Source organism: Magnolia sinica, chromosome 6, assembly GCF_029962835.1.
Source record: "Magnolia sinica isolate HGM2019 chromosome 6, MsV1, whole genome shotgun sequence".
Taxonomy (NCBI): domain Eukaryota; kingdom Viridiplantae; phylum Streptophyta; class Magnoliopsida; order Magnoliales; family Magnoliaceae; genus Magnolia; species Magnolia sinica.
Window position 1 is genome coordinate 23,402,857 of NC_080578.1, and position 27,339 is coordinate 23,430,195.

A 27,339-nucleotide genomic window follows, 5' to 3' on the forward strand; every position below is an offset into this window, starting at 1 on the left:
CAACCCGATGGATTGGAACTGGACATGCAAAAGGAAAGGATGAGGAATTCACACCATGATGGATGATATTTATTGCAGCAACAATTGCCGGAGAAAGTGCTTTCTATATTTTGATTTTTGAGCACCAGATGCAGCCATTCTGTGCTGGTCTTCCATGATGTCACATGCCCAATGCAGTGTAAGTACTTAAAAGAGTTGCAGAAGTTCAATTTGCTTTTGGTACAAGGAACTCCCGTCTTTAAAGGAACATGTCTGGTGCACCCTTTCATTTCTTTAGGAATCCAACATGCTTTCTCTTACCGCCTCCGCTCCTTTTGCTGTTTGCCCAAAAGGGGGAATAGAAAAGGAGGAAAATGAAATGCTTTGAATAGAGATGATATCAAGAGTCCTACAACTAGGCCAATACTTGCAAGAAAATCACAACACAGTAGTAGCTTCCTCTTCTTTTCTTTTTTTTCTTTTTTTTTTTTCATTTGGTAGATAAATTACAGTTACAAATACTAATTCATAACACCTCTCCAAGTTAAGAAAGACATCCCTCCTTTCAAAACTGGCCCCACCGTGGACACAATAAGAGCACTACAGCATTGCACATCCATCAGTAAGACAAATCAGGCGAGCCACAAATCATCGAGATACGTTTGCAGGTATATGATGATAATAAACATCAACATCCAAAAGTGGTAGAAATGAGTGAGATCGCCTGAAGATGAAACATCACCTGTTCCAAAAGAGTGACAACCAGTGTAGAAGATTCCAGCTGCTCCAACATTGACCCCCCATGAGGGATGCTGGTGGGGCCCATCACAAGACCAATCATGGGTACAATTACAGTCACAACTCAATCATGCAAGCCAACATTTCCTCACCACGAAATTGCCATGGAAAAATCTCCACCACTAGCTCCCTCCCCAATCCATTTCTTTTTTTTAAGGGTTATGGAGGCCCCCCCACTCACCTGAATCATTCACATCCCTCCAATGGCCTTCTTCCCTGTCTTCCTTGTACAGTTCGCCATGATCATATCAAGTAAAAAAATAAAAGAATTTTATAATTAAATGGGATCTCCTTATCCAACAAAAACAATCCCGACCACTTGCTATATGATCCGATTGGAACACAGCACGCCACCAAATCATTGCCAGCCGTCGCACCTGACTGGATTACAGTACACATCCGAAGCCCACAAAAGGTGAAGCAAAGAGTTTCATCTACCCTTGCACAAGCCTACAAATAATTCGGACTTGGACCGGCTATGGCTTTTGACACTGCAGAGTCTTGATGGCCACCGCATCTCATACAGCAAAGGTCAGCATTCCAATTCAGGAGGGCTGAACACAGTGCTGCGTTTCTCTTTACATGATTGGGCCCAGATCAGCAACTATTCTGCATCATCTCTCTCAGCCAAATGGGATAGCGCAAAATGTCAGCTACAAAATGTGTAGAAATGGCCATGTACAGGATACACAATCATGCCACCACTGTAATGTCACAAACGAACTGGCAATCCATAATTGTGGAATGATCTAATCCGTCCATCCCACCCTGCAGTAACGATCACTGAGCCCCATGCATGAGGGGCTGTGACAGTGTTCTGGCAAGACGTCTTCAGAAACTTGTACTGGGATTTGCACATGGCAGACGACACTGTCAGCAAGCCAGATGCGGGAAGCTTCTCCTCTGGCCAAGTTGCAGATCCTTTGGGCAGAACTTCCAAGAAGAATCCACGGCCCAGCAAGCAATGGTCAGGAGATGAAAAAGAAGGCATGTTCTGCAAAAAATCTGAGCTGCCACGGCGACCATTCTCCGAACTTCCTGTCAGGTCCTGACGAACTTGCTGATCAGACGGGGTTCCAGATGAAGGTGGGGCTGAATTTACAGATTTCATGCCGGGCCAAGGTATTGCAACCGACACATTGCTGGAGAAGAAGCGCTCAGAAGACCAGATGCTCTTCGCCTGATGGGGGGTGGGCCTCTCTGGGGTATTGTAGTTCCATACATAGACATTGGAATCCTCGCTCGCAGAGATGATATGCCTCCCATCTGAACTGAATGATGCAGATATTTGACTTCCAGCATTTCTGAGGCCTGAAAGTTAGAAAACCATAGATATTAAATATAGAGGGGATGTGTGCATGACATGGAAGCGAAGAGAATCCTAGGCAAAAAGGATCATGTACCCTTGTATTTCCAGACAACCTCGACCCCATCAAGAATTCGGACTTGTGAATCAGCAGAAGTAACCATTACTTTTGTAGGATCAGTTGGAGAAAACTGGAGAGGGAACGCAACATAAAAAATTACAAATTTATATCAACACTCAATGAAGAAAGAAGATGAATAATTTAAGAAAGAAAGGCATGATAAGATTAAAGCCAGAAATAATGCAGAGGTGGTGCATTACCTGAAATCCAGTTATCCTTTTGCCCGGGGACTTCTTCTTACCCTGCAAGTATAGTTGCTTGGCCAGTTGCAGATGATTATCTGGTGCAAGAAAACAGAAATGATCAGCATATGAGTTTTAGCACAACAACAAAATCATATAGCAAGTATTTATATTGTTCAGATTCATGATGGAAGTTATGCCATAAGTTTGAGGCCAGCTGCCAATCAGACCCAACCCTCCTTTACCTAAGCTTGGGACCAGCAATGATAGCACAAAACTCCCACAGGCACAATGTAATAGACAGCATAGATTGGTTACAATCAAGCACTATCTAATATTCTATTACAGAGGTTAAGTACAATCAGCGAGTTGATTATAGGATTCATGTAGCCAACCCCACTTAATTGGGATAAGGGTTAGATGATGATGATATAGCAAGTCTTCAATATCAATCCAAGCTCAGGGACCAGCAATGATAGCACAAAACTCCCGCAGGCACAAGGTAATAGACAACATAGGTTGATTACAATCAAGCACTATCTAATATTCTATTACAGAGGTTAATTACAATCAGCAAGTTGATTATAGGATTCATGTAGCCGAACCCACTTAATTGGGATAAAGGTTAGATGATGATGATATAGCAAGTCTTCAATATCAATTATCAATCCAACTTTAGAAATTCATAAGAATGTTGCAACGCACAGAAACCACATCCCATGTACCAGGTGGAGTTAGAAGAAATCAATCTAGTTCTAGAAGCACACTGCAACTTGTTTTCTTTTTCTTGTTGTTTATTCAGTCATTAGTGTGATGATAGATATCAAGAACATGGAGAGGCCAGCATCCTTCAAATATTACAGCCAAGGGTGGTGTGGTTGAGATTGAAATAAAATGTTGCAGACAAAAACTCAGGGAACCTGGAAGGAGATTCATATGATTCTTCATCATTATGGCTAGCCTCATACTACCAAAGGAAGCCATTTCTTTCAATAATCAGGGATCCTACATATTATTAATTGGGAAAATTCGGGTCAAACCAGCCCAATTTACCTTGCTTGATCATTTCTCCCTGATTTGACAACTTCCACATGATATTCTGAGTTCCCACCAGACTACTAGGATGACAGTTTCTCACTCATCTGGATATAAAATAAAATAAAATAAAAGGGATCATTTGCGAATAGAATTTTACGATAGAGTGACTTTACTGTTGTTATTATGGACAATATGCACAACATGTAACAATCAATATATTTCTTCCTACGATGTTTGCTATCTAATTTTTCCCCAAAAGCAACATAATTGCAGCATGTTTAACATCAACTCCCTGGCATGGGTTTTAGACAGAAGCTGGACAGTCTATAATGTTCATCTTGGGCTTACCTAAATCAGAGAGCATTAAGACAAGTATCTCTAATTAGAGAGAAACAGGGCATCTATTGTAAAGTCAGTATGGGAGTGAAAACATAAAAGATCCAAAGGTCATCTGGAGTCCAATCGTCTGTCTTTATGAAGTAATAGCATATTGAAATTACCCAGACTCACGATGACATAAGTTGGACACTTCTCTCCAATAATATACTTCCCCATAATGGAGCTGAAAATGAATTTCTTTGTAGCTACCATACCCAGTGACTTCACAATATGTAATATAACCTTTAACTCATGTGATACCTGCATCCGATGCTTCAATACTACCAAGTATGAAATATGTACTCATGATGTCTAACATTTCCATCTTGCATGTCTATCATAGATGTGGACTACATCATCACGATAGGAGAATCTGACTTTTGCCTTCATATCATTTGATATACCTCTGCTCTGGGCAATCCAAAACACTTCACAAGAACTGAACTCATGACGAAGCCATCGAATTCCAATAAATCAATTCAATAATAAGCCAAGGAATAACATACAACTCCTTGAAATCACACTACCAGCCCCACTTAATCTGCCTTTATCATGCAAGATCAGGGTCCCCCAACACCCAAAGAAATGAACTCCACAGCTTTTAGACTTTAAAGATTACCAATGGATCAACCTATTCAGATTGCTGCGCTGGTTCGAACTTCAAACAATAGCTCTGCTCTTACTTAGACCAATGCAACTGTACATTTGAAAAGTAATATCATTGAACTTGAAACTCAATCATGAGATTCACAGCATGCTCATTCTCGAGATTATTAATGATCCTCAAGAGAGGCAGAACCAAATCATATCATTTCATTCAATTCCCTTCTGAGAAGTACAATGATAATGAACATGCATATATCCACACAGTTCATAAGAATTGAATATGATCATTATGGACCAAAACAAAAGATCCAATAACCAGATAAACTGGGAAATTAAAGGAGCTGAAAGTGGCACCAGTTAATGGCTAGAAACTTCTAAGGAATCACAAGTGCTACCATCTCAGGATAGGAAAACTACCGGTAACAAATAACAACATCAAGAAAATAAAGAAAAGCCCCGGTAATGATCATCCCACTTTGCAGGAAAAGAGGGGGGAAACTAACATTTCAAAAATGATGAATGTTAACTACAAGAACATGGACAACAACGATAGTTTCCAGATGGTCCCTTAGGGCGTGTTTGGATGGGCCATCCCATGGGATTAGATTGTATTAGGGTGGATGGCAGGTAATGATGGCTGCATCAGTGGATTGCTGGCAATCCCTTGGCCCGCCTGGCCAATCCCGAGATTACGCCCGGCCAATCCCTTCCAATCCGTCCACCCAAACATGTCCCAGGCAAAATAGATGGGATTAGGAGGGATTGAGTGGATTTCAAGGTAATGATGGTGACGTCAGTGGATTGCTGGCAATCCCATGGGATTTCTCCAATCCGGGCAGAAGTTCAACGTGCCTGTTTGGCACACCCGGACAATCCCGGGATTGCTCCTTCCAATCCCTTCCAATACAATCTAATTCCATCCAGTCTGCCCAGCCAAACAGGCCCTTAGTTGTCATGAATCATTTACAACCACAATGAACCGGTAAATGCAGATTAGGAGACCACCAAAAGCCCAAGCAATTCAGTATCCAGCCAGAGAAGAAAAAAAAAATCCCTTCCCCGAACATATCGCCAACATAGATGAGGCATCACAATGGACAGAGCATATCTGCGCATGTTTGGCTAATTAGAGTACATCCATGACAATGTCAAAAGGTATTGATGAAGTCCACTACAAGATTACTTTAAGAACATTTGCATTTAGGGGGGAAAAAGGGGGAGAGAGAAAACTAATTGTCCGCGAGTGTGAATACCTGATGCATCATAAAAGCGACAATTGCCGGTCATGGAGCCAACTATCCCACCCTGCGTGTAGAGAGAAATCATTTTAACAAAGGCCCAATAAATTTCTCATATAGAATTCCCTTTCAACAAGACAATACGCGAAGAAAATTAACAAACCTGCCCATCAGGACGGTAACACACGGCAGTGACTATTTCCCTTATATCTGTCCAATCAACAACATGGCAATCGGGAATGGCCCAAATGCGGACTTTTCCATCTATCGAGCCACTGATGAAGTATTTGTCATCAACCGGATTAAACTGAACACATGTCACTGCATAACACATTCAGAAGAAAAGACAAGGCAACTCAGAACAATAAACTAACAGCTGCAAAGAGAGCCTCAAGAAACATTTAATTACTAAACAAGGTAGATGGAACCAACAAAATAGTCAAACACGAACCATAATCGTTGTGGGAAAAAACTTTGAGGCATCTGTCGCGTCCCACTTGCCACAGGCGAACGGTTTTATCCACAGATGATGACAGTAGATACTGCACAAAGGAAGCAAAATGCATTTGAAAGATGTTTTGCACCTTTTTGCAGATAAAATGCAAAAGGAAACCAGAAGAAGTTCAAGTGCAGGAAACACTGAATACCAACCTTATTGTTCGACCATGACAGATCCAACACCTCGCCACTGTGCCCATGGAACTCATGCAGTGGTTTCTCTGATAGCCGGAAAACTTTTGGGGGTAAAATGACGCACGCCGAATCGGATGTTTTCTTCATCCTCCTGAATTTACCCAATTTCTCTTTATCCACAAAAAGGGAAGCTAATTCAGAAGAACCATTCAAAGTGAAATACATGCAGGAAGGATCAAGATCATTAACATCATCTTCATCCCTTCTTTCACACTCCATCACCTGCCACACATGCACAATGCCATCCTCACCTGCACTTGCCAGGTACTCCCCATCAGGACTAAACTTCATGGTCAAGATTGGACCCACGTGAGCTTGGATCTCCTGACCCATGTAAAGAGCAGAGAATTCCTTGCAACGCTTCTTATACGAGCGGACCCGAACTCTACGAGTCCAACTCCAAGCCCCTGTGCTCGGGTGCAGATCATCAGACTGCAATTCGCCTTCCTCTCCTTGCCTATCCACAGCACAAGCTACGGCTCCCAATCTCCACAACCATCCCTTCTTCTTTCTCTTTGTCACTGCACCCAAATTGCTCGCTGCTGTTGCTGCAGCTTCTCTCCGCATAAACTGCTGCACAAATGGCGACAACCCAAGTGCCCTCTGGAACTCATCGACAGTATACAACCGGTTAGAACCCACTTCCCGAAGTCTACTCAGTGTCCCATCCTGCCCCAATTCATCAACAATGAACTCTGTCCCATCATCCAAATTCCTAATACGACACATGAAATTCTCCTCCAAAAGGCCATCCACGGACGAATCAGGTGCATCGCCAGAACAGGTAGACATGGAGGACCGACTCGACGAGAACTCATCTCCGCAATCAGAGTTCCTCAACACGGCCCCACTTGTCTCCATGACCCGATCGACATCAGGCGAAATCTCATCCGATGGATCAATCGAATCCAAACTCCTCCCATCGCTCTGATCCAGACCCAAACCCATCCATCTCAAGAACTTGTCACGGCGCTCATGTACACTATCCGGTCTCGCGATCCAGACCTCGTAACGGAAATTACCCGAGACCCAATCAAGAAACCTGGTGCTTGAATCGAACCCGTCCGCACAATCAGACCCCGAATCGGAAACTGACGAAATATCCTCTCTAGAGTCAAAGAACCGATCTTCTTCACTGTCGTCACTGCAGATCCCCATCATTCCTTCAACCCATGAAAACCCACCTCAGAAATTCAATCCTTCTTCTGAAACCCTAAGCAATGCCCTATAAATTCCCCACAAAGAAAGTAAAAAAATAAGAAAAATAAAAAACAAAAACAAAATTATCCCATTTCCTACACAGATCCCAATCCCAGCTCATTGAATCTGGTCTTTGATTACATAAATAAACAAAAAATACATCCAAAACCTTATTTTTCAAGAAATCCCAAATCTCATACACTAGTCAACCCAAAAACCAAATCACAAGCCAAAAAAAAGAAGAAAAGAAAATCATAGACTACAAAATTCAATAAATAAAAACACAAATAGTGCACTGTACTTTTAAAAAAAAAAAGAAAAAAAATCAAGAAAAGAGAAGAGAGGGTTCTCTCACCTGAGTTTCCATCAAAAGCTACGAAAAACACCGTCAAACCCTAGAAATCCACTGAAATCCATTCAGCCATAGAGATTTCCAGCTTTGCAACTCGAATCGAAATTTGCGATTTTGCCCTTGCTTTGCCCCTCTCCCTCTCTCTCTCTCTCTGTCTCTGTTGGAGAAGGAGCTTCTCAAAGGGTCTAACAAAAAGATAATTAGAAATTAGGGATTTATATTATTATTATTAAATTAAAAGATGAAAAAGCAACGGCCTCGATTATCGGGAAACGGATGGACCGAGAAACGAGATTTCGATGGTAGAGATGGGTGTGTGCATACTGCGGCTGCTTCTGCTGATGCCTCATGCTGCGTATGTCTTTCTCCTTCCATGCCTACCTACCTACTCGCAGCTGCAGGTGTCGAACACTACTCGCAAGAATGCGGGAACTGTAGTGTACGCGTGAGAGATCTACACGGTTCATTACGAGGGCTTCGTCGTTTTTATGTTATCTACATCAAAATGTACTGTATTTTTTCCTTTTACTATGATAATTTGAGATTAAAGTAATTGACGAAGATTCAGATTCAATGTAATTTTGTGGTACACATAATGATGGGACCGATATTACCAACAATCATGAAGTATAAATAACATGTATAACTCATTAACGGTTTAGATCTCGTACTTGTATGCTACGTTGGCTCGTGTTACCGAGTAAAATTTTATCCTACTCGCGCGTCTGGATTTCTCTTATCCTCTCTTAATGTCAATCCCATTTGCAGCCGCCTTTCCGCACGCGCCATATACAACCGCCCAAAACATGTATATTTCGCATCATATAGAAAGATCTGATCCGTTCATAAGGTTTAACATTGATTTTTAATATTTATATTTTTTTGGGTCTTCTTATCAAATTTCTGTATGTAAAAAAGGAAAAGCTTGGCATAGAAAAAGATAACCGTTGGTCCAATAAGACGCATCTGTAGAGAATTTATTAATTAAATCGTTCTAATTTTGTAATAAAATCTAACAGACCTTTCTGATGAACGTCCTGGATCTATGACACGTGTTTTAATTACGTACGTATATAGCTCTTATTACGGCGCATGAACATACGCGAGTACTACCATCAATCCCGAAACACACCGCGATTCTTTCCTTTTTCCGTCTCCTTCTTTTTTACGGTTTTACGAAGCGGATACCGCTCTTGCTAGCAAGAGATACTGTTCAACGTACAATTACTAAAATACCCCCCAACAGTCTTTCGAACAGCGCATATGTTATCAGTAGCTTCTTTTCCTCCTGACGAAAATACCCCCGGCACATGAAATGGTCCCAACATGGATTACCCTTTAAACGGGGACCATGTGCCTGACGAGCAACGCTTTCCCCAGTACGCGTAGCAGTCAAGCGAGCTACGTGACACGTGTCTTTGTCACGCCTGACATGTGTACCACGTGTGCAGGCTGTGATATGGCAGTCCCATGGTGCCCCCATCAAAGCTTACCTCCGCGCAATTCCTGTCCGTTGATATATAAAGATGATTGGCCCACCCACTAAAAGTAGGAAACATACATAGGTTTGCCAATCTTCACTACCTAATGGTAGGGCCCACATCGACATGGCCTAAATGCCATTCAAATCCTGTCCACAGCACATCAAGGGTGACGGACAGATCTCAGGGAATATCTTCTTTGTCTTTTATTTATTTATTACTATACCCTCTTTAGGCAGTTTTATTTAATTGTCCACTTTTTTTTTTAGGAGAAGTTAATGAAGTTGGCTCATTTTTAGTAGTTTGATTATAGGTAGAGGGTATTTTGGTAATTTTAGGTATAGTGGGGATGAGGTATACTTGCTATTTTGGGTAGAGAGGAAGGAGTTTTTGGTAAATGGGAAGATTTACCGTCCGAGATTGGATGAGTCAACGCCGGAGTGAGACTACGACTAATCGTCGTTAAAGACGGCGGATGATTTTCTTCCGAGCGTTTGAGTTGAATAATTCTTCTGCCTTCGGAAGAGTACAAGTAGTAGGTAGTCCGTGGACTACAGTAATACTGTAGTCCGCCTGTGTTAAGACGCAGTTCAGGAGGTGGGCCCACTGTCTGCAGGATGACCCTGACCATTTAAAAAGTGGGCTTGAATGTACACGTATGCCATTCTAAGATTATTTTTTTTTATGTCATTTTGATTGAACGGATGGGATGGTTTCTATGAATTCGCCAATGTACCACGCATGGTGGGACCCACGTCTTGAACGGTTACAACCGTCCGTTCATGTGGCCCAAAAAAATGTTATGCAGATCTGCATGAGGATGGACGTAAAAGGAGTCATGTGAGTGTCACACGTGCAACAGTTGGCCAATGGAGTGACTGTTACTGCCCCATGGGAGGAATACGCGTGCGAGATTGGAGATGGTCTTCAGTACAGACTACAAAGTAAATGAAAGGCTGATAAAAGTTGATCAACGGTTCAAATAGCATGCACGTGGTTGGCCCACCTCTCCATCAAACCAGCCTAATTTTCGGAACGTTGCTTTATAGAGTAGGCGTCGCTTGGACGTGGATTAGGTGGCCAACACCACCCCTTGTGGTGGTGTGTTAATGTGTTGGCCCGGATGGGGCCAACGTGAAGCATATGCTTTATATCCACACCGTCCATCCGTTTTTCCAGATCATTCTAAAGCTTTATTTTGAAAATAAAGCAGATGAGAAGCACAGGTGGACCACACTATAGGAAACAGTGATAATTGAACGCCTACCATTAAAAACTTCTTGGGGCCTGATTCAAGTCCTAGTGACCTTATCAACGTGATGGATGACAAATAAATATTACGGTGGGCCTTAGAAAGGTTTCAATGGTGGGTGTCATTATCCTACCATTTCATATGATGTGGTCCACTTGAGCTTTGGATCTACTCCATTTCCGGGAGAATGCCCTAAAATGAGAGGGGGAAACGTATAGACGGCGTGGATATAAAATAAATACATCAAGTTGGGCCCTACAGTCCAAGAACCGCGCACGTCCAAGTCATTGATGAGCGGCTCTAATCTCACTGAACTTTCCTTTTTTGGGTTGGTGAACCAAGAGACATTGACGTTGAAACGAAGAACAAAGCCGACCATTGAACTACACGCTCGAGCCCCTAGATCGAGCACACGTGTTCTTGATTAAAAACGCATTTTCAAGCCCAGCCGGTTCACTTACGAACGTGTGCTGATCAGATGAGTAGCCTGGGGTTAGAGGTGTACACCAGTCTGACCAGCTTGACTCGCCCAACCAGCAGTTAACCCTAGTTCGAACTCGGCTCAGCTCGGCCTTCAAGCTTGATTGGCCAACTCAGCTGAGTTTAGTCAATAATAGTTCTGGTTATTTCCAGCTCATGAGGTATTTTCTCTAACACATGGAGTGTACCTTCAATTTCTCACTGCATGCCAAAGAATAAGTGTTCACTTGCCCAATCACACAAAGAATGTATGCACCTGGAACAACACTTTGCTGAGTCATTTTATCAAACACTTGATAAGCAACATCAATATCAAAATAACCAGTCATTGGACTGATTCAATTCAAGTTCAATTATAGTTGAGGTTTGATCCAAGTTGATTCAAGCTTGGTTATGCTTGAATTCAGCTCAAATACTTTTTAAACTCTGAAAATTAACTCAACTCGGCTCAAATTCAATTTCAAATTTAGCCAAGTTGGGCTTTTTCAAATTGAGTCGAGTGAGTTAACTGAGCTAACTCGATTCGCATACAGCTCTAACCGGAGTATACCAGGATGATTTCGATGCCGGCGGTTATTCGACGTGGACCCCGCACGACAATGGCCCGGTCTCTCACAAGCTGGCCGAGAATCACCTGGCGCGAATCCCAAAACAATTTTCGCCATTCCACATACAGAAGGGGGGGTGGAAAGTACCAACCGTCATCCGCGATTTCGCGTTTGTGTCGTCTGAAATTTCTCATGTGTGGACGTTTCAACAGGAAAAATGCCATCAATTTCCTTAAAAAAACTGCCAAAAGAGAAATCATGATTTTACTAACCTTGGTTTTTTAGGTACGGCCAAGATTGGCGGCTTCCTCCATTATCATCTTCTGGGGCCCACCGTGGATATATCATGGTAAAAAATCACACCTATAGGATGATCCTAGCTATTTGATCAATATAACTTTTTTGTCGAATGTAATCAACGGTCACACTCTGATGGTTCCTATTTTGGCACAGTTGGACAGGGATGCTTGCTATCTTTTACATTAGGATTTTAACTATTGGATTAAAGATCATGCTGCAATAATCTAAATTGTTTAAATGATTGGGAGATTGGACGGTCCATTTTGAAGGAAAAGAGTCAAATAATTAAAGAGATGGAATATGCAATTTGATATTTTTTCCTAGGGATAACTCTATCCATGATAAGGTCCATCATACCAACGGTTTGGATCATTACAACATGACCACAGATCAATTCCTACTTAAATATGGAAAAGTATTGCATGACTAGGAGAGTAACGACTTTACATGTATGAGATCCGTCCATCAGCTACAAATCTTGTTGTCTTCTAGTCGACTAGAAAATTAGGTGGGCCGCCACAGAGGAATTTATACTTAAACTTATATAAGTAATTTCACGTGTTATGGCATGTTAGGGCAGCTTGGGTGTTAGAATTGCTGGCTTTTGGATAATGCTTTGGGTATTTTCATACCAACCGTTTCCTGGATTCTGATTGCATCGCGCAATACACAGCACATCTGCTTAGGTAGTGACCCTTCAGTACCAGACCGTACTGGTTTGTGATAGAAAAGCTCCGTGGCCCACCATAATGTATGTGTCCCATCCATGTTATCCATTCATTTTGAGAGCTTATTTTAGGACATGAGATTAAAAATGAGGTAGATCGAATGAATTCTCGAGTGGACCCCACAACAGAAAATAATGGTGATTAAATGCCGGTCATTAAAAAGTTCCTTGGGCCACAAAAATATTTATTTGTCATTCAACTTATTTATTACCTTACATGGATGACAGAAAAACAAAAGTATCAACTTGATCCAAAACTTTTATTATACCCAATAAGTTGTTAATGGAGGCATTCACTAACCATTGTTTCATACAATGGCGCACCAGAGATTTGTATATGTCTAATTTTTTGTGCTTATGTGTGTGTGTGTGTAACGGTATAAATAAGCCATATACATAGTCAAGATAGTGCGGTCTTTACCACGGGCCCACCTTGATGTATGCATACAATATTTATGTTCTCCATTAGTTTTTGTAATATCATTTTATAATATTATCCTAAAAAAATGAAGCAGATTCAATTATGAGATGGACCATGTAATAGGAAACGGTGGTGATTGAGCAATCTACTATTAAAAAGATCTTAGAGTGCACCTTAATGTTTCTGTAGTGTTTATTTGACATCCAATCTATTGATAAGGTCACATAAGTTTGGATGAAGGGAGAAATCGAATATCAGCTTGATCCAAAACTTTTGTGGCCCATTAATGGTCAATCACCATTGTTTCCTATGATATGGTCTACCTGATAATTAGATCTACTTTATTTTTGGGATAATGGCCTAAAATGTAGAAAAAAGGATGGACGATGTGGATACATAATAAAAATATCAAGGTGCATGGGTCCTATGACAAAGGCTTTACTGTCTTGGGTCAGGCTAGATCTCACCTAATCTACTTTCATAATTTAGGCCGATCTATATCTGAAGTGGACCACACCATAAGAAATAATATTGGCCAAAGGTTAAGAATGCGCAATGTCGATTTTCCATTCAACCAATTGATCAAGTTATGCTAAGCAGATGATACACATATATCAGCTTAATCCAAAACTTATATAGTCTTCAAGAAGTTTTTAATGGTGGGTATTCAATCACCATTATTTCATATGATGTGGTCGACCTTCTATTTAGATTTGCCTCATTTTAGATCATACTCTTAAATGAAATTGGAATACAAGACATTCCACTCTAGTTTTTAATGGTGGGTATTCAATCACCATTGTTTTGTATGGTGTGGTTCACCTTAGATTTAGATTTACGTCATTTTAGATCATACTCTAAAATGAACTTGGAATACAAGACATTCAGCTCTAGTTTTTAATGGTGGGTGTTGATGTAGAAATATGGTTGGCCCACCTGTACAAGAAGAAGACAAATGAGACCCTAGTTAGAGCAGAAGACCCTTCGATGCCTAAGTCAGATATGAAATCTGAATCTTGTAAGGTGTAGGGTTGAATTACGTGTACCTTTCACCATTAGAGGTGTTCCTATTTATAGTTGAAGATAGGCAGTAACGCAGTGTAACGCCCTGAAATTTGGGGGTCGAGCATAACTCAGCTCTCGAGTTTCACAACATCACTTATGCAACATATTTAATGATGGATGTATGTTGTCTGTATGAGTACATAAAACATGGAATAGATTAAGTCAAACTGCAAACATAATTCAAGGATAAGTGAAAGACGCAAGCGGAAGACTTAAAGAAATATATGTGTACATAGGCAAGTCCCTGTAAAATGTATGCTCTGCCAGGTCATAATTACAAGTGTTGGTTTCAAAATATAAGTATCAAAATGAAATCATCTATTATAAAGAAAACCCAGAATCCTCATAGATCAGGACACGACTCACATGAACCCACCTGAGAATTGTATAAAAGAAAACGCGTCCTCATCATCCTCATACTCCTGCTCTGCTTCAGGGGTCACGTCATTATCTGCATCTAAGACAGAGTCTGGTTGGTGTTGAAATACCATCCCAGAATGTGGGAGTGAGTGATCAACTCAGTGGAACTATACAGTAAAAGTTAACATGTTATCAAATCAATCATGCAGTAATAATAAGGCAATACAATCAAACACGTCCTAATTACTCTTGTTAATACAAGGATGTATGTAGCAATGATGCATGCTCTCGCCTGCACTCCCTCAGCGTCTTCATCTTACGGTACGCATGATAACCTCCCGCAGTGCCAACGACGCCAACACACATGTAATGCGGTGCATGAACATGATTACCAAGTTGTTATTATTCCTTTTCATACAGCAGGATTGGGAGGCTAAGGTACCTTTCTCATATTAAGTCCCAAATAGTGATCCATTCTAGGGTCGTCAGTCCTAGATAATCTCATACGATCATATGGTTTTAGGTCGCTGCAAAGGGCTCGTCACCAATTAATGCATACCTATCATACTCTAGTTACTACCCTAAGGCTCGTCGCCTCAACGCAGTATCAAAGTATGCTTGAGGTCACTACAAAGGGCTCGTCACCAATCAATGTAAGCCGACAGCACGAATATAGTGTCCCATACCACCATAATTGGGTCACGAGTCTGGTGTGCTCACTGGTCACTACGGGGAGGCTCGTCACCCCAGCATAGGCCGACAGCTTGACCACGATGTCTCATACCACCATACCCGACTCATGAGTCTTAGCGGATCAAGGTACAATGGTTAACGGGATTGCATTGGTAAGTTTGGTACCCTAGATTCAAGCAATAGCGTCCATACATGGTGTACATCCACCGGAACAATCCGGTTACTTGACGAACTCGACTAGCACGAGCGCACGTTGAGTTGAACAACATAGAGTGCGCAAACACTCCGTGTGGGCAAACCACTGTCGATAACCCTAATACGACTCGGGTTCGTCAAACACGTCCTACATGGCGAAAACAACGTCGGCCACGAACTCAGGATTTGTTACCGATTCCCTGGACTATTTCATAGTCCCAAACATCTTCAATCATAACAGATATTCATACTATGGATCAATAATTCTAATCATACAGTATGTGAGCATTTGATGAATATCAACTTAACATAGATTTACACATAAGTAGCATTTGAATTTAAACAATAAAGAATGTAAATTGCATGTAGGAAATCATACATACTAATAGGATAGTTGAGAATCTCTTCTCAACGCCCGTAAACAGAATAATATATTACACACTAGATCATTCAGACATTTCTACAAACACTTAGACTACATATTTCAACATACATAACGTATGTTGGTGAGAACACACATTTGGACAATTCCTTTTGCCAAGGAGTTGACACACATACAACTAGCACAAATGCACGACAATTTATCATGGCAAACACATGTTCGTATTTCATACGTACACGATACTTTCTACATATACAAGGAATACACAAATCTCGATATATCTCATATATATCAGGAACGCAATATAAACATCGCATTTAGCATGTGAAATTTCACCCACAACAATAATAAACCATTAACTGACATTGAAAGCTTTGAAAACCATAACCTATATGAATATAGTCCGCACCTTAAACCAGAAAATGCGCACAGATCTGATTCAGACGAGAAGTCTTCGTCAGCGGCAACTAGATAACATAAAGCTAGATAAAATAAGCTACATCAACACTTAGACAAGTCTAAGCTCTAAAACAAGTTAGGGTTTGACTGACTTACCCAAAAATGAACTTAGAATCGCCGGAATTACGATTCAAAAGTGATGGTTTAAAGACACAGAATAACAGAGAAGAATCTCAAGATGATTCACCAACTTCTCTTTTACTTTCTCTCTCTTTTCCTCTCTCTCTCTTAGCTAGGGTTAGAAAATTCGTATGGAATTGAGAGTGGGGGTTTTAAGGTCTTTATATAGGCCTAAACTTGATGAAAATAGCCCCAGGTCCAAGGTATACTTAGGTTATAACCAAATCCGGTCTATTTCGATCCAACGGAACACTTCTGGTGGTCCTTTCTTCACGTGCGGTCGAACTTAAGCTCACTGACCATGGATATAGGTCAGGCTGAGTTTTTGTACCGATCGAATTTACAGATCAGCCGTGGTGGACCAATCTCAATTCAACGGTCACCAAAACTCGATCAGGTCCACCGACACTATGACATGCCTGGGCCACCTTCCCTGATCCGAGGGTAAATTTGGATCAGAATCTAACGGTCAGAAAGCTTAGAATCGGCACGCAAGCGACACGACTCAGATTTTATAAATATATATTTAATTTATCAACTTTCTCACACTCTTTACTCCGGACTGAAGCAAATCGACTCAAGACATCATTTGGACTTGATTTTTGAGGTGATGGTCAAGCCCAACAAAGAGATCATAATTGTCTAAGATCGTCGCTATCGGACTTTCGACGCGCGGTCCAGGTCCGATTCAAAGTTTCCAAGTACTCCCGAGAGCAACTGGATTTAGCGTTAAATCCTAGATTTTAGAGTAATATAGTGCTAATGATTCCACAGGTTTTGAGTCCTACAGATCAAATTGAAAGTGATTGGTGCTAATTTCACAAGCAATTGAGTTTATCGCTAATTAACCCACACTTAACTTCTAAGGAAAATTGAGGTAATACTCAGGTTTTGGCACGAAATTTTTCGGGTCATTACACGTAGAGAAGATTTTCATATTATAGAGGGATTCGGATCCCTGACGTGTAAGGACGAACTCCTGATATTCTCAAGGAAGATTCCTAGCGATCCATATACCGAGCGTGTCGCGCATGTCTCTCAAGATCTTAGATGAATCTTTCTCAAATAAGGTCTAATTATTCGAAATCAACGGAGATATGCAATAGGATGCTGGGGTGGTCTTGGCCAACCTGAGTACTCAAATGAGCTTCGAGCTTCCCTTTATCATTGGGTACATGGCTGACCTACTAGCCCGCCTTCATACGCAGTAGGTGACCAACCTCTCTTCTTTAGCCGTTGAGAAGCTCATTGACCATGACTGATGTTGGCAGACCTCGTGACCCGCAAAGATGTATGAACTAACTTATTCTCATTGGCCAATCCACTTTTACCTGTTAACAGTGGGTATTCAATCACCACTATTTCGAATGGTGTAGTCCACCTTAGTTTTAAATTTGCCTCATCATTTTAGATCGTACTCTAAATAAAATTCAGAATAAAAGACATTCCACTCTAATACCACGTCTAATCACCCTATTCTCTAAAAACCAAGGCATAGGAGGAGGAAGGTGTATCCATGTATATCCTCCAATACTTTAATAATTAGCTGAATCGTGAGGCAAAGTTAGACACATGTGCCGTTAGGTACGTGGCTAGCATTCAGGCTAGGGAGGTTCTTAAAATAGCAATATATGTCCGGATGTACTGTAGCGAACCTCGTTATTAAAAATGCAGTACCGCTTGCGCCAAGTGTACTTGACATCTAAGGTCCCACTGTTAATCGATTACCCTGATTACTCAAGTATACATGGTGGGGTTCAGGATTATCTGATGAACGGTTCCAATCTTGCAAAAATGTCCTAGTTTCCGTGAATAAGGTGAGACATTTGCAGAATGTACACGAGCGAGTTCAGTTGGCGATCTCTGGAGGATCCAGCGGCACACAATTTTAGTTGTTCACGGGTGCAGATTTAGTCAGGTCGGGACGTGACCGAGTTCCTTTAGCTCTTCTCCGTGGGGCCCACTTCTATATGCTTTATATATTTACATCATCCATCCATTTTTCCAGTTCATTTTAATGCATGGTCTCAAAAATGAATCAGATCCAAATTTCAGGTGGACCCAAATCGTAGGAAAATAGTATTAATTAATCACCCACCAGTAAAAACTTCTTACCTGTTGATAAGGTCACACGGACCTGGACAGAGTAGTATAGATTTGCCTCCCATTTTGGACCACACGAGTGTCCTGTCCGTTGGCAACAGGAGAAAAATGGGAGATAAGTATTTATTTTTTTAATTATTTTTTTAAAGCGGAAGAAGAATATCCAACAGTCCAAATTTGGTGTACATGCGTGGCTCACAGTCGATTTGAGCTACAATGTTGATAGGCATAACTCATTATATGCTTGGAATGGTTAAGCAAGATGTAAGTCATTCAGCAGCTATATCCCTCCTCTAACTCCAGAAAAATTTCACCCCTTGGCTTTGGCTCATCTATGGTGGGGCCCAGAAGATAAATGCCCTAGATCATTGGATAGTTCCGTGATGGATTCCTTGTCTATGACCGTGACGTCATTTTGCAGAATTAAGTGCGCGTTCTCGCGGGCCATAGCCAGTTATTGTTGTTATAATCGGGCGCGGCTTCAGTGGATCACCGAATTCACTGAGGTCAGTGGATCGCCGACTGTGGGGCCCACCTTGATGTATGAAACTTACATAGACGACGTACATCCGTTTTGAAAGATCATTTAATGGCATAATCCTAAAATTTGAATCGTTTATAAATTAAGGTGAGCCACACCACAAGAAATCGTGGTGATTGAATACTCACCATTAAAAAAATTCTTAGGTGCCAAAGGAATGTTTATTTTTCATCCAAGCTGTTGATAAGGTTAAAAATATATGGATGAAATGACAAAATAAATTTCAGCTTGATATAAAACTTTTTGGGCCCACAAGAAGTTTTTAATGGTCAATCGCCACTGTTTCTTGTGGTGTGGTCCACTAAGATTTTGATCTGCTCCATTTTCTTATTCATGATTTAAAATGAGATTTAAAAAAGCATGGACGTCTTTGATTTAAGGCACATACATCACGGTGGGCCCACGGACAAAGGATCCACCCACTTTGGTGAATCCGGGGATCTACTGAAGCCCCGCTCATTATAATCATACACCTGACAGCCACCAACCATACATATGGGATCATCCCATCAAATGTGGGCCCTACAAAATGATCAATTCGATCACCGTACACTGAGTCACATCCATAATATTTTTTAGAAGGCGACGGCTCGTACCAATTCATTTGCTCCATTATCTACCAATCTTTCTCGGTGACTCCTTATTGTGTAGGACCCTTAAAATATTCATACATTACACGTGTCAAAGATCGGGACAGTTCATCAAGTAGAATATACTTTAAACATGCCATGGAATAAATATAAAGTGGATCTGCCAATTAGGCAGGCTAAACTTACGTGAGAAAATGGGAACTAAAAAGAAAAAGAAAAGACAAAGATCCAAAGGCCAAATTCAATGTACATGTGTGGCTCACAGTAGATCTGAGAGATGTAATGATGGATGTGACTCTTTGTGTGCTTGGAACAGTTGCGCAAGCTCTGGACCATTCATCAAATACATCCTCCATCGGATATGAGCCTGGTCCACTCAACAAGTGGGACAAACCTGTTTGAGAAAAATGAACGGTTGGGAAAAGGACAAACAATCTATTTTGGAACGCGGATTGCGTGTTGCTGCCAATACCACGCAGCTGGGTGGTGTGGAGACTCCAGGCTAGAGCTGTACACTAACTGAGTTAGCTCGATCAACTCGCTTGATACGGCTCGAAAAAGCTCGATTCAAAATTAAGTTTGATCCAAGTCGAGATGATTTTTTTAGCTCGAAAAATTTTCGAGCTGAGTTCGAGCTAGCCATAGCTCGACTCGACTTAGTTCGATATATTACTCGAACTCAGCTCGACTTGGTTAAGGGGTATATAAATATTTTTTAAATTCCAAACCCTGCCCGTTTCTCAACCAAAACCCATGCTGCCCGACCCGAGCTCTCTCTCTCTCTCTCTCTCTCTCTCTCTCTCTCTCTTTCTCTCTCTCAGCCACTACAATGCTCGGCTGTCTCTGGTCGCCTGTCTGTCGCTCGCCCGACCTGCTCACCTATTCCCAAACTCTCTCTCTCTCTCTCTCTCTCTCTCTCTCTCTCTCTCTCTCTCTCTCTCTCTCAACCACTACAGTGCCCAGCCATCTCTGGTCGCCCATCCAGCGAACCTTGCTCGCATGTCTAGTCGCCCCTACTTGCTTATCTGACTAATCCTGCTCACCTGTTCGACGGACCCTGCCTTGCTCGATCGCCCCTACTCACTTGTTTGGCAGACCCTGCCTGATCGCCCTACTTGCCTGTCCGGAGGTCCCTGTACTGCTCGGTCGCCCTGCCCCAACCCTGCTTACCTCTCCAATGGTTCTTGCCCTGCCCGGTCACCCTGCCCTTACCACAAGTCGCTAGTCCGACCACTGGTAAGCAATCAAACCTAATATTTATTTATTTATTTATTGCATTATATAAATTATAAATATTATTTGGATCATTGAACTATAGACTGTAACCTATACAACCTTAAAAACCAAGTATGCTATGTATATCCATAAATTGAGGATAATGGAATTCTTCGACCTATTAAATAACAATCAAATGATCTTCCACCCATGACATGGATAATAATAATTGGGCTCTTATCTCATACAACTGGTGCCACGTGTTAGTGATGACCATAAATGATTTTGAATAGAAATTGAATAATGGTCCAAATTCACTAAAGGTCTCAGACTCATGGTTTAAGGCTCAGACAAGTTTGTATGACTCATAGTTGATTGGATCCACTTTAGTACGGTACCCATAAAGTTGTTTTAAATGGGGGTGTTTGAATGTGTCCTAGATATTTTGATTATCAATATCATAATATATTGTCATTGTAATTGTTGATAATTACATTTTATTTTGTTTGACTAATGGCTTTTGTAGTAGGGTATTATGATTTTCGTAAACCATAAAGCTTGTAGTTGGTTGACTTATGTGTTCGAATTACTTGTGGTATAGTATTTATTTATATATGTTTATATGTTTTATTATTGTAGTTGTAGTATAAGATAATCAATTGCCCATTTAAGGATTTCTATATTGCCAGACATAAATTCAGTGTGTTTTTAGATGCATAGAAATTTTCAAATTGTCCCCTTTTGGATAGTTCAATGTTAAATAGATAAGAATATTTTTATTTATTTTAATTTAAATGCACATATCTGTTTCAGTTAGAAATTTAAATACATTTATTTCCTCATCAAATTTCCACATGTTGTGTTAATAGTTGACGTGGGAATCAAATACAATATTAATATATTCTTGAGAGATAAGCGGAGATGCTGTCGAAATTTTGACATGACATTTAAATTGAATAATGAAAACATTATAATCTATTCAACATTGTATAAGTGACTGATTTAAACACTTAGGAAATTATTGAAAATTTAGAGGACACTTATATATACACAACTTATGTTAATAAGTGCTTAAAAGTTAATTTTCTATTTTTATATTTATAGATGACTAGTGAGAAGGAAGTCCCAGCTACCTCGGGTGCCGGTGCATCGACTACATCTCCTCTTATTATTGAGGGAGAGGGATCTTTAAGTACAACTATAATTAAAGAAAAGAAAATGTCAACTGTGTGAAATGATTTTGAAGAAAGTCTAGTTAATGATGTTCTTAAGATCAGATGTATGCATTGCACAACACTATACAACAAAAATCTTAGGGGGTCAACTACTCATTTAAATAGACATAAGCAAAATTGTTCAAAAAAATCAATAATTTCACTTCCAAGCCAAACAATTGATATTATTTAACAAGTCTAAAGGAGATACGTTTCAAGATAAATTTTCATTCATAAGTATCAAAAAAAGAAGCTGAAAGAGTGGTATGCAAGACTTGTGATCGTTGATGAACAACCATGTAGAATGATAGAGAGTAAAGTTTTCATAAGATATAGTAAATTCTTTAATCCTCAAGTTAAGAATATTTCTCCCGTTACTATGAAGAGGGAGTGCATGAAAATATACATAAGTGAGAAAATGAAATTGAAAACAATTTTGGCATTAATCTCAAGGATAAGTTTGAGTTTTGATTTGTGGATAGCGTCTAGTCAAAGAAAGTGATACATTTCTTTAACTGCATACTATCTTCATGAAAATTGAAAACTTTATAAGAGAATATTGAACTTCTGCCACCTTCCACCTCCTCATACCAGTTTGGTTATTTTATATTACATTTATAACCATTTACGAGATAAGGGTATTGAAAATAAAGTCTCTTCAATAACTTTAGATAATGCTTCAACAAATGACAATGTAATATCATTCTTACGTAACCGGTTCAAGGCAACATGCAATTTATTTTTTTAGGAAAAAATATTTGAATGAAATTCATAAGTTTCTCAAAGTTTTTTATGACTACATGAAGATATTTTATGCAAATAAGTATCCAACAGTAAATATGTTTCTTCCATCTGTTTTAAAGATTAAGAAAGCCATAAGAAAAGTTGTTAGTGAAGGTCCATATTTTCTGTAACTTACGTCACTTGGTATGCAAATGAAGTTTAATAAGTACTAAGATGAAGGTCATTTGTTAATAGCTTTAGTAGTTGTTCTTGATCCTTAGTGTAAAATGAGCTATTTTAAGTTCATATTTATGAAGATTTATTCTAATTAAATGACAGTAATTGAAACCTTGAAGATTTGTGATGCAATCGAAATTGTACAATATGTACATAACCATATGATCCACACAAAGTGATAGAGAAGTTAAAACTTATGTTGCTATAAGTTCTGACACTATGCTTAACAATGAATACATGCCTTTCTTAGCAAAAGAAGATACAGATAATGAAATGAAAGAATAATCCCAATATAGATGATAAAATATTATCTTATGAAACACTCTCTATACATAGCAAGCTACACACAGAAAGGGATAAAAAAACAAGACTTTCAACTTATAACAAGCTGAAAATCCACCTAGCATGCTTTATACCGAACAGAGCTACTGTCTAACTTTGCAAATGCCAAAATCTTAAAGCAATAACATGTGGCGCCACCTTGGCTCACCGCAAGCTGACAGCTGGAGCCTATAAATTTTACATAGTGGCTGCCATTCCAAGAGAAATCATAGTTGAAGAGAAGTCAAAAGGAGACTGCGGGGAAGTCTTTGTCCTCCATGAAGTTCGAGAATTCCTAATTGACGCCGAAGTGTTGTTCGACTTAGGAGGCTAACCTTGAGAAAAAATAATCTGCTAAAGAAACTAGTAAAGTCAAAAGTAAAATTAAAATTGGGGATATCCAACTGTCTTTTAAAAAAATAAAAATAAATTTATGTTTCGTATTCATTCTTTTTTCTTTTTTCTTTTACATCGCATTTCACTCCACACATTCTTATAATATATGCAAATTCAACTTGCACATTTTGTTTTCTTTACTTTGCAACTCTCTCTCTCTCTCTCTCTCTCTCTCTCTCTCTTTTCATTTACCTATTCAGAGTCCCAAACACTGATAAATAAGATTAGAATTACATTTCATTTCATTTACTAATTTTTATTTATTTATTTTCTTATCCAGAGTTATTCAACTCTAAGAAGTAAAGCTATGACCCTTTTATTTTTCCTGCCTTGCCCCTTATGAGTTACGCGAAGTATGACCAATATTAAAAAATTAGAGTTATATTAAAATCTTCTAAAATTATAAAATCCTATAAAGCAGAGACTATTCATCATACGAGCAGAAAAGGGTGCTTAACCCCTTACTTTTTATATCACGGAGAACCTTATCCAAAACTTATATGCTTGTAGATCAACTTTCGGAATCATTTGAGTTATGAAATCTTTTGAGTTTTTTTAAACTTTCAATCAATTCAATAATTTCTAGCCAATCGTATATTCTAACTATCATAAGATTAGTAGTGACTCCAAAAATCCAATACATTCTTAAACGTAAGTTAATGTAGTGACCTTACACATACAACCAAACAAAAAAGAAGCTTGGTGCATAATCTGCCAATGACATTCATAAGATTATGATATAAAATAAGCTGGCAAAACTGATGAATAATGTAGATAAAATACGTATACGTAACATTGGCCCGCATAGTCTTCCAACCATCCAGGCTGTGGTGATGTTGGCAACACCACAGCTGGGTCCTCTGTATTCAGGAAGCAAATTAAGTGGTGTTGTCCACACGGTGTGGTGATGTGTTGGGCCCAGTGGGGCCCACCACGATGAAATTGTTATATATCTACACCGTTTATTATTTTGGTCAATTCAATTTAAGGCATGAAGCACTAAGAAATTTAAGTATGTCTAGAACAGAAATAGTGGTATTAATGACAGCCACTATTGAAACCTTTCCATGTTTATTTGCCATCCAACCGGCTGGGAAGGTCACGCAAACGAAAATACAAATATCAGGTTGATTGAAAACTTTCACCGCCCTGTGAAGTTTTCAACGGTGGGCATTCAATCACCACTCTTTCCTTTGGTGTGGTCCACTTAAGCTTCGCATCTGCTTCATTTTTGGGCTCATAGCTTAAAATAATCTCGAAAAAAAGGATAAACGGAATAGATATAAAATATATACATTACAGTGGGTCCTACAGCACCCAACACATTGCCACACGCACAACCTCCCGAAGTATCTCACCAGCCTCAATCAAGACGGTCCCCTGCCTAATAACTGGCCCAGCAGACATCTGCAAGATCTACATATCAGCTATCTGCGCAGAGAAAGATTGAAGAGGATATTCGCGGCACACGTGTATGAAGTCTCGCCACAAGGTGAGTAAAAAAAGAAAAGGGACGACCAACGGTACATATTCGAAGCACGCATCTGGTCCACCTAATCAATACCCTGATGACAACCGTTGCCGTTATAACGGTATATTCCGCGAATCTCCCTCTTTCCATTTACGCCGTTACTTTTTCCTTGTCAGGACAGAATCATTCCGGAGCTAATAATGAGATCCGGTAAATAGTAATATCGCGAAACTTACAGGGCAGTACTGTAAATTTTCACCATCCACTATTCGGAAGAGAACCGACGGCCGTTGGATGATAGTCCGGTCAACGGTCGGGATTTGGTGGGGCAGACGCCGAAAGGCGTCGGCTGTCACGACTCTTCTTTTGTTGGCTTCGCTTTTATTTGATGGTCGGAAAGCGATCAATGCCACCCCATTTTCTCGGCAAAACGACAACCGTAGGGCATGTGATTTTAACAAATTTACCATAATACCCTCACTATTTAGATCTTATACCGATTAAACCCCATCTCGAAAGTGGGACTTTGCTTTTAAAAGCTCTGAAATTGGAGTTCCTCCGTATGGGTAGCAAGGTCCTTTTTGTAACAAACTCTCGTGATAATGGGGCCCACCTCGATGAATGTGCATTACATCCACGTCGTTCATCCGTTTTGACAAATTTTAGGAAGCAGATCCAAAATCTCAGGTGGACCACATCACATGAAACAGTTGTGATTGACTATTAAAAACTTCTTATGGCCCACCGAATTTTTGGATGAAGCTGATATTTGTGTGGTCTCTTCATGCTCGTGTTTGTGACTTCATCAACGGGTTGGATGGAAAGTAAACATTCCGTTGAACCCTGGGAGGTTTTTAATGGTGGGTATTCAATAACCACTAGTTCCTGTGGTGTGGTCCACCTAAGATTTGGATTTTCTTAATTTTTTGGATCATGTGTTAAAATCAGATTTCAAAATGGATGGACGGCGTGGATGTAAGGAAAATACATCAAGGAGGCCCCACAGTCAGGGATCCACCGAAGTCGTGTCCCATGATCATTCACGGCGAATTTTCAAACTCATTCATTCCACGTACACGTGGCATACATCTACAGTATCAGGGATAAAAATCGTACGGCCTGGAGAATGTTGCACTGATCGAAGATCTTAACTGTGCGGTTGTAAAAAGTAAACGGACGGTAGTCCATATCCAAGGTAGTCGAATTCAATGGTGAAGATCCTCTGACCCAATTTTCTTTATTTTGCCTCCGTACTGGGACCCACTCTTTCGACGGTTTAGATTGATATACATGTTTACGAAACATGGGTTGCACGAGTCACCACCACTTTGAGAAGGTTGCTGGACTTTCACCGTTGCCGGAAAAAAGTCAAAAGTACGTATGCCTTACTTTCTATTTATTTCCATTTATTACTTCCACGGCACCGCCATAAACCGATAACGGGTGTTGGCTTGCTAGCCGTTCTACCTTTACACGCATCACACGTGCCAACCTGGCAAACGTGTGGGACATCTGACCGACCTTGGCAGATCACTCATCAAGTGGGCCACTTCCACACGTAAAGAACTGACGGTTAGAAGTGAAAATAAAAACTTTCTAATGTGTACATTCGACGAGAGGGGACCAACGTGTGAAGTTGAGATGTCTCACACACTTTTCAAGTTATCACGTGTGGTGCATGTGGAGAGGGGCTGGTGGGGCCACCATGCATTGTAAAAGACAAGCCCTCGTTCCTGTATCACACGTGTTCATGGTTTCTTTTGACACGGAACTGAATGAATATTGATAAAAGAAAGAAAATGGAAATTTCTTCTGATCATACCACATCTATGGCCGAATGCCAACAAATCAAGCAGACATGGAGACATGCATACGTGGCAGTGATTATGTTAGCGTGGTATGCATATGCATATTCCTTATAGTGGGGCCCATTTGATGTAAGGAGGGGAGTTTAACCAACCACCTCCTCGAAGATTCAACATTGATGTTTTTCATGGGTAGGCATGTTCAAGGTTCTTACGTAAGTATGTGGGTGTGCCAGACTTTCCACCATGTATGGATATTCAATCAAATTATTATAAAAAACATTCATAATAATATTACAAACAGAAAAGTCATGTTTAATTTCTTGCATGGTGGTTGGTCTACATTATC

At 40.2% G+C, this 27,339-nt stretch overlaps 1 protein-coding gene across 1 annotated transcript; it reads right to left on the minus strand.

The window, feature by feature from the left end:
- Positions 1-441: 441 nt before the first annotated feature.
- On the minus strand, positions 442-8,200 carry LOC131248545 (uncharacterized). Its single transcript, XM_058248868.1, has 8 exons — positions 7,895-8,200; positions 6,298-7,564; positions 6,098-6,188; positions 5,810-5,967; positions 5,662-5,713; positions 2,405-2,484; positions 2,181-2,274; positions 442-2,088 (listed from the first exon to the last, which is right to left on the minus strand). The coding sequence occupies exons 2-8, from the start codon at positions 7,498-7,500 to the stop codon at positions 1,490-1,492; spliced, it is 2,277 nt and encodes a 758-aa protein (XP_058104851.1). The 5' UTR covers positions 7,501-7,564; positions 7,895-8,200; the 3' UTR covers positions 442-1,489.
- Between the last annotated feature and the right edge of the window lie 19,139 nt (positions 8,201-27,339).

What these genes read in the sequence shown, in the direction of transcription:
- LOC131248545 (XM_058248868.1), bottom strand. Translation starts at nt 7,500, where the DNA reads ATGATGGGGATCTGCAGTGACGACAGTGAAGAAGATCGGTTCTTTGAC. An exon ending in TTTTTCCCACAACGATTATG is followed by an intron (nt 5,968 to 6,097) that starts GTTCGTGTTTGA and finishes TGTGTTATGCAG; the next exon opens with TGACATGTGTTCAGTTTAAT. An exon ending in GGTTGTCTGGAAATACAAGG is followed by an intron (nt 2,089 to 2,180) that starts GTACATGATCCT and finishes TCTAACTTTCAG; the next exon opens with GCCTCAGAAATGCTGGAAGT.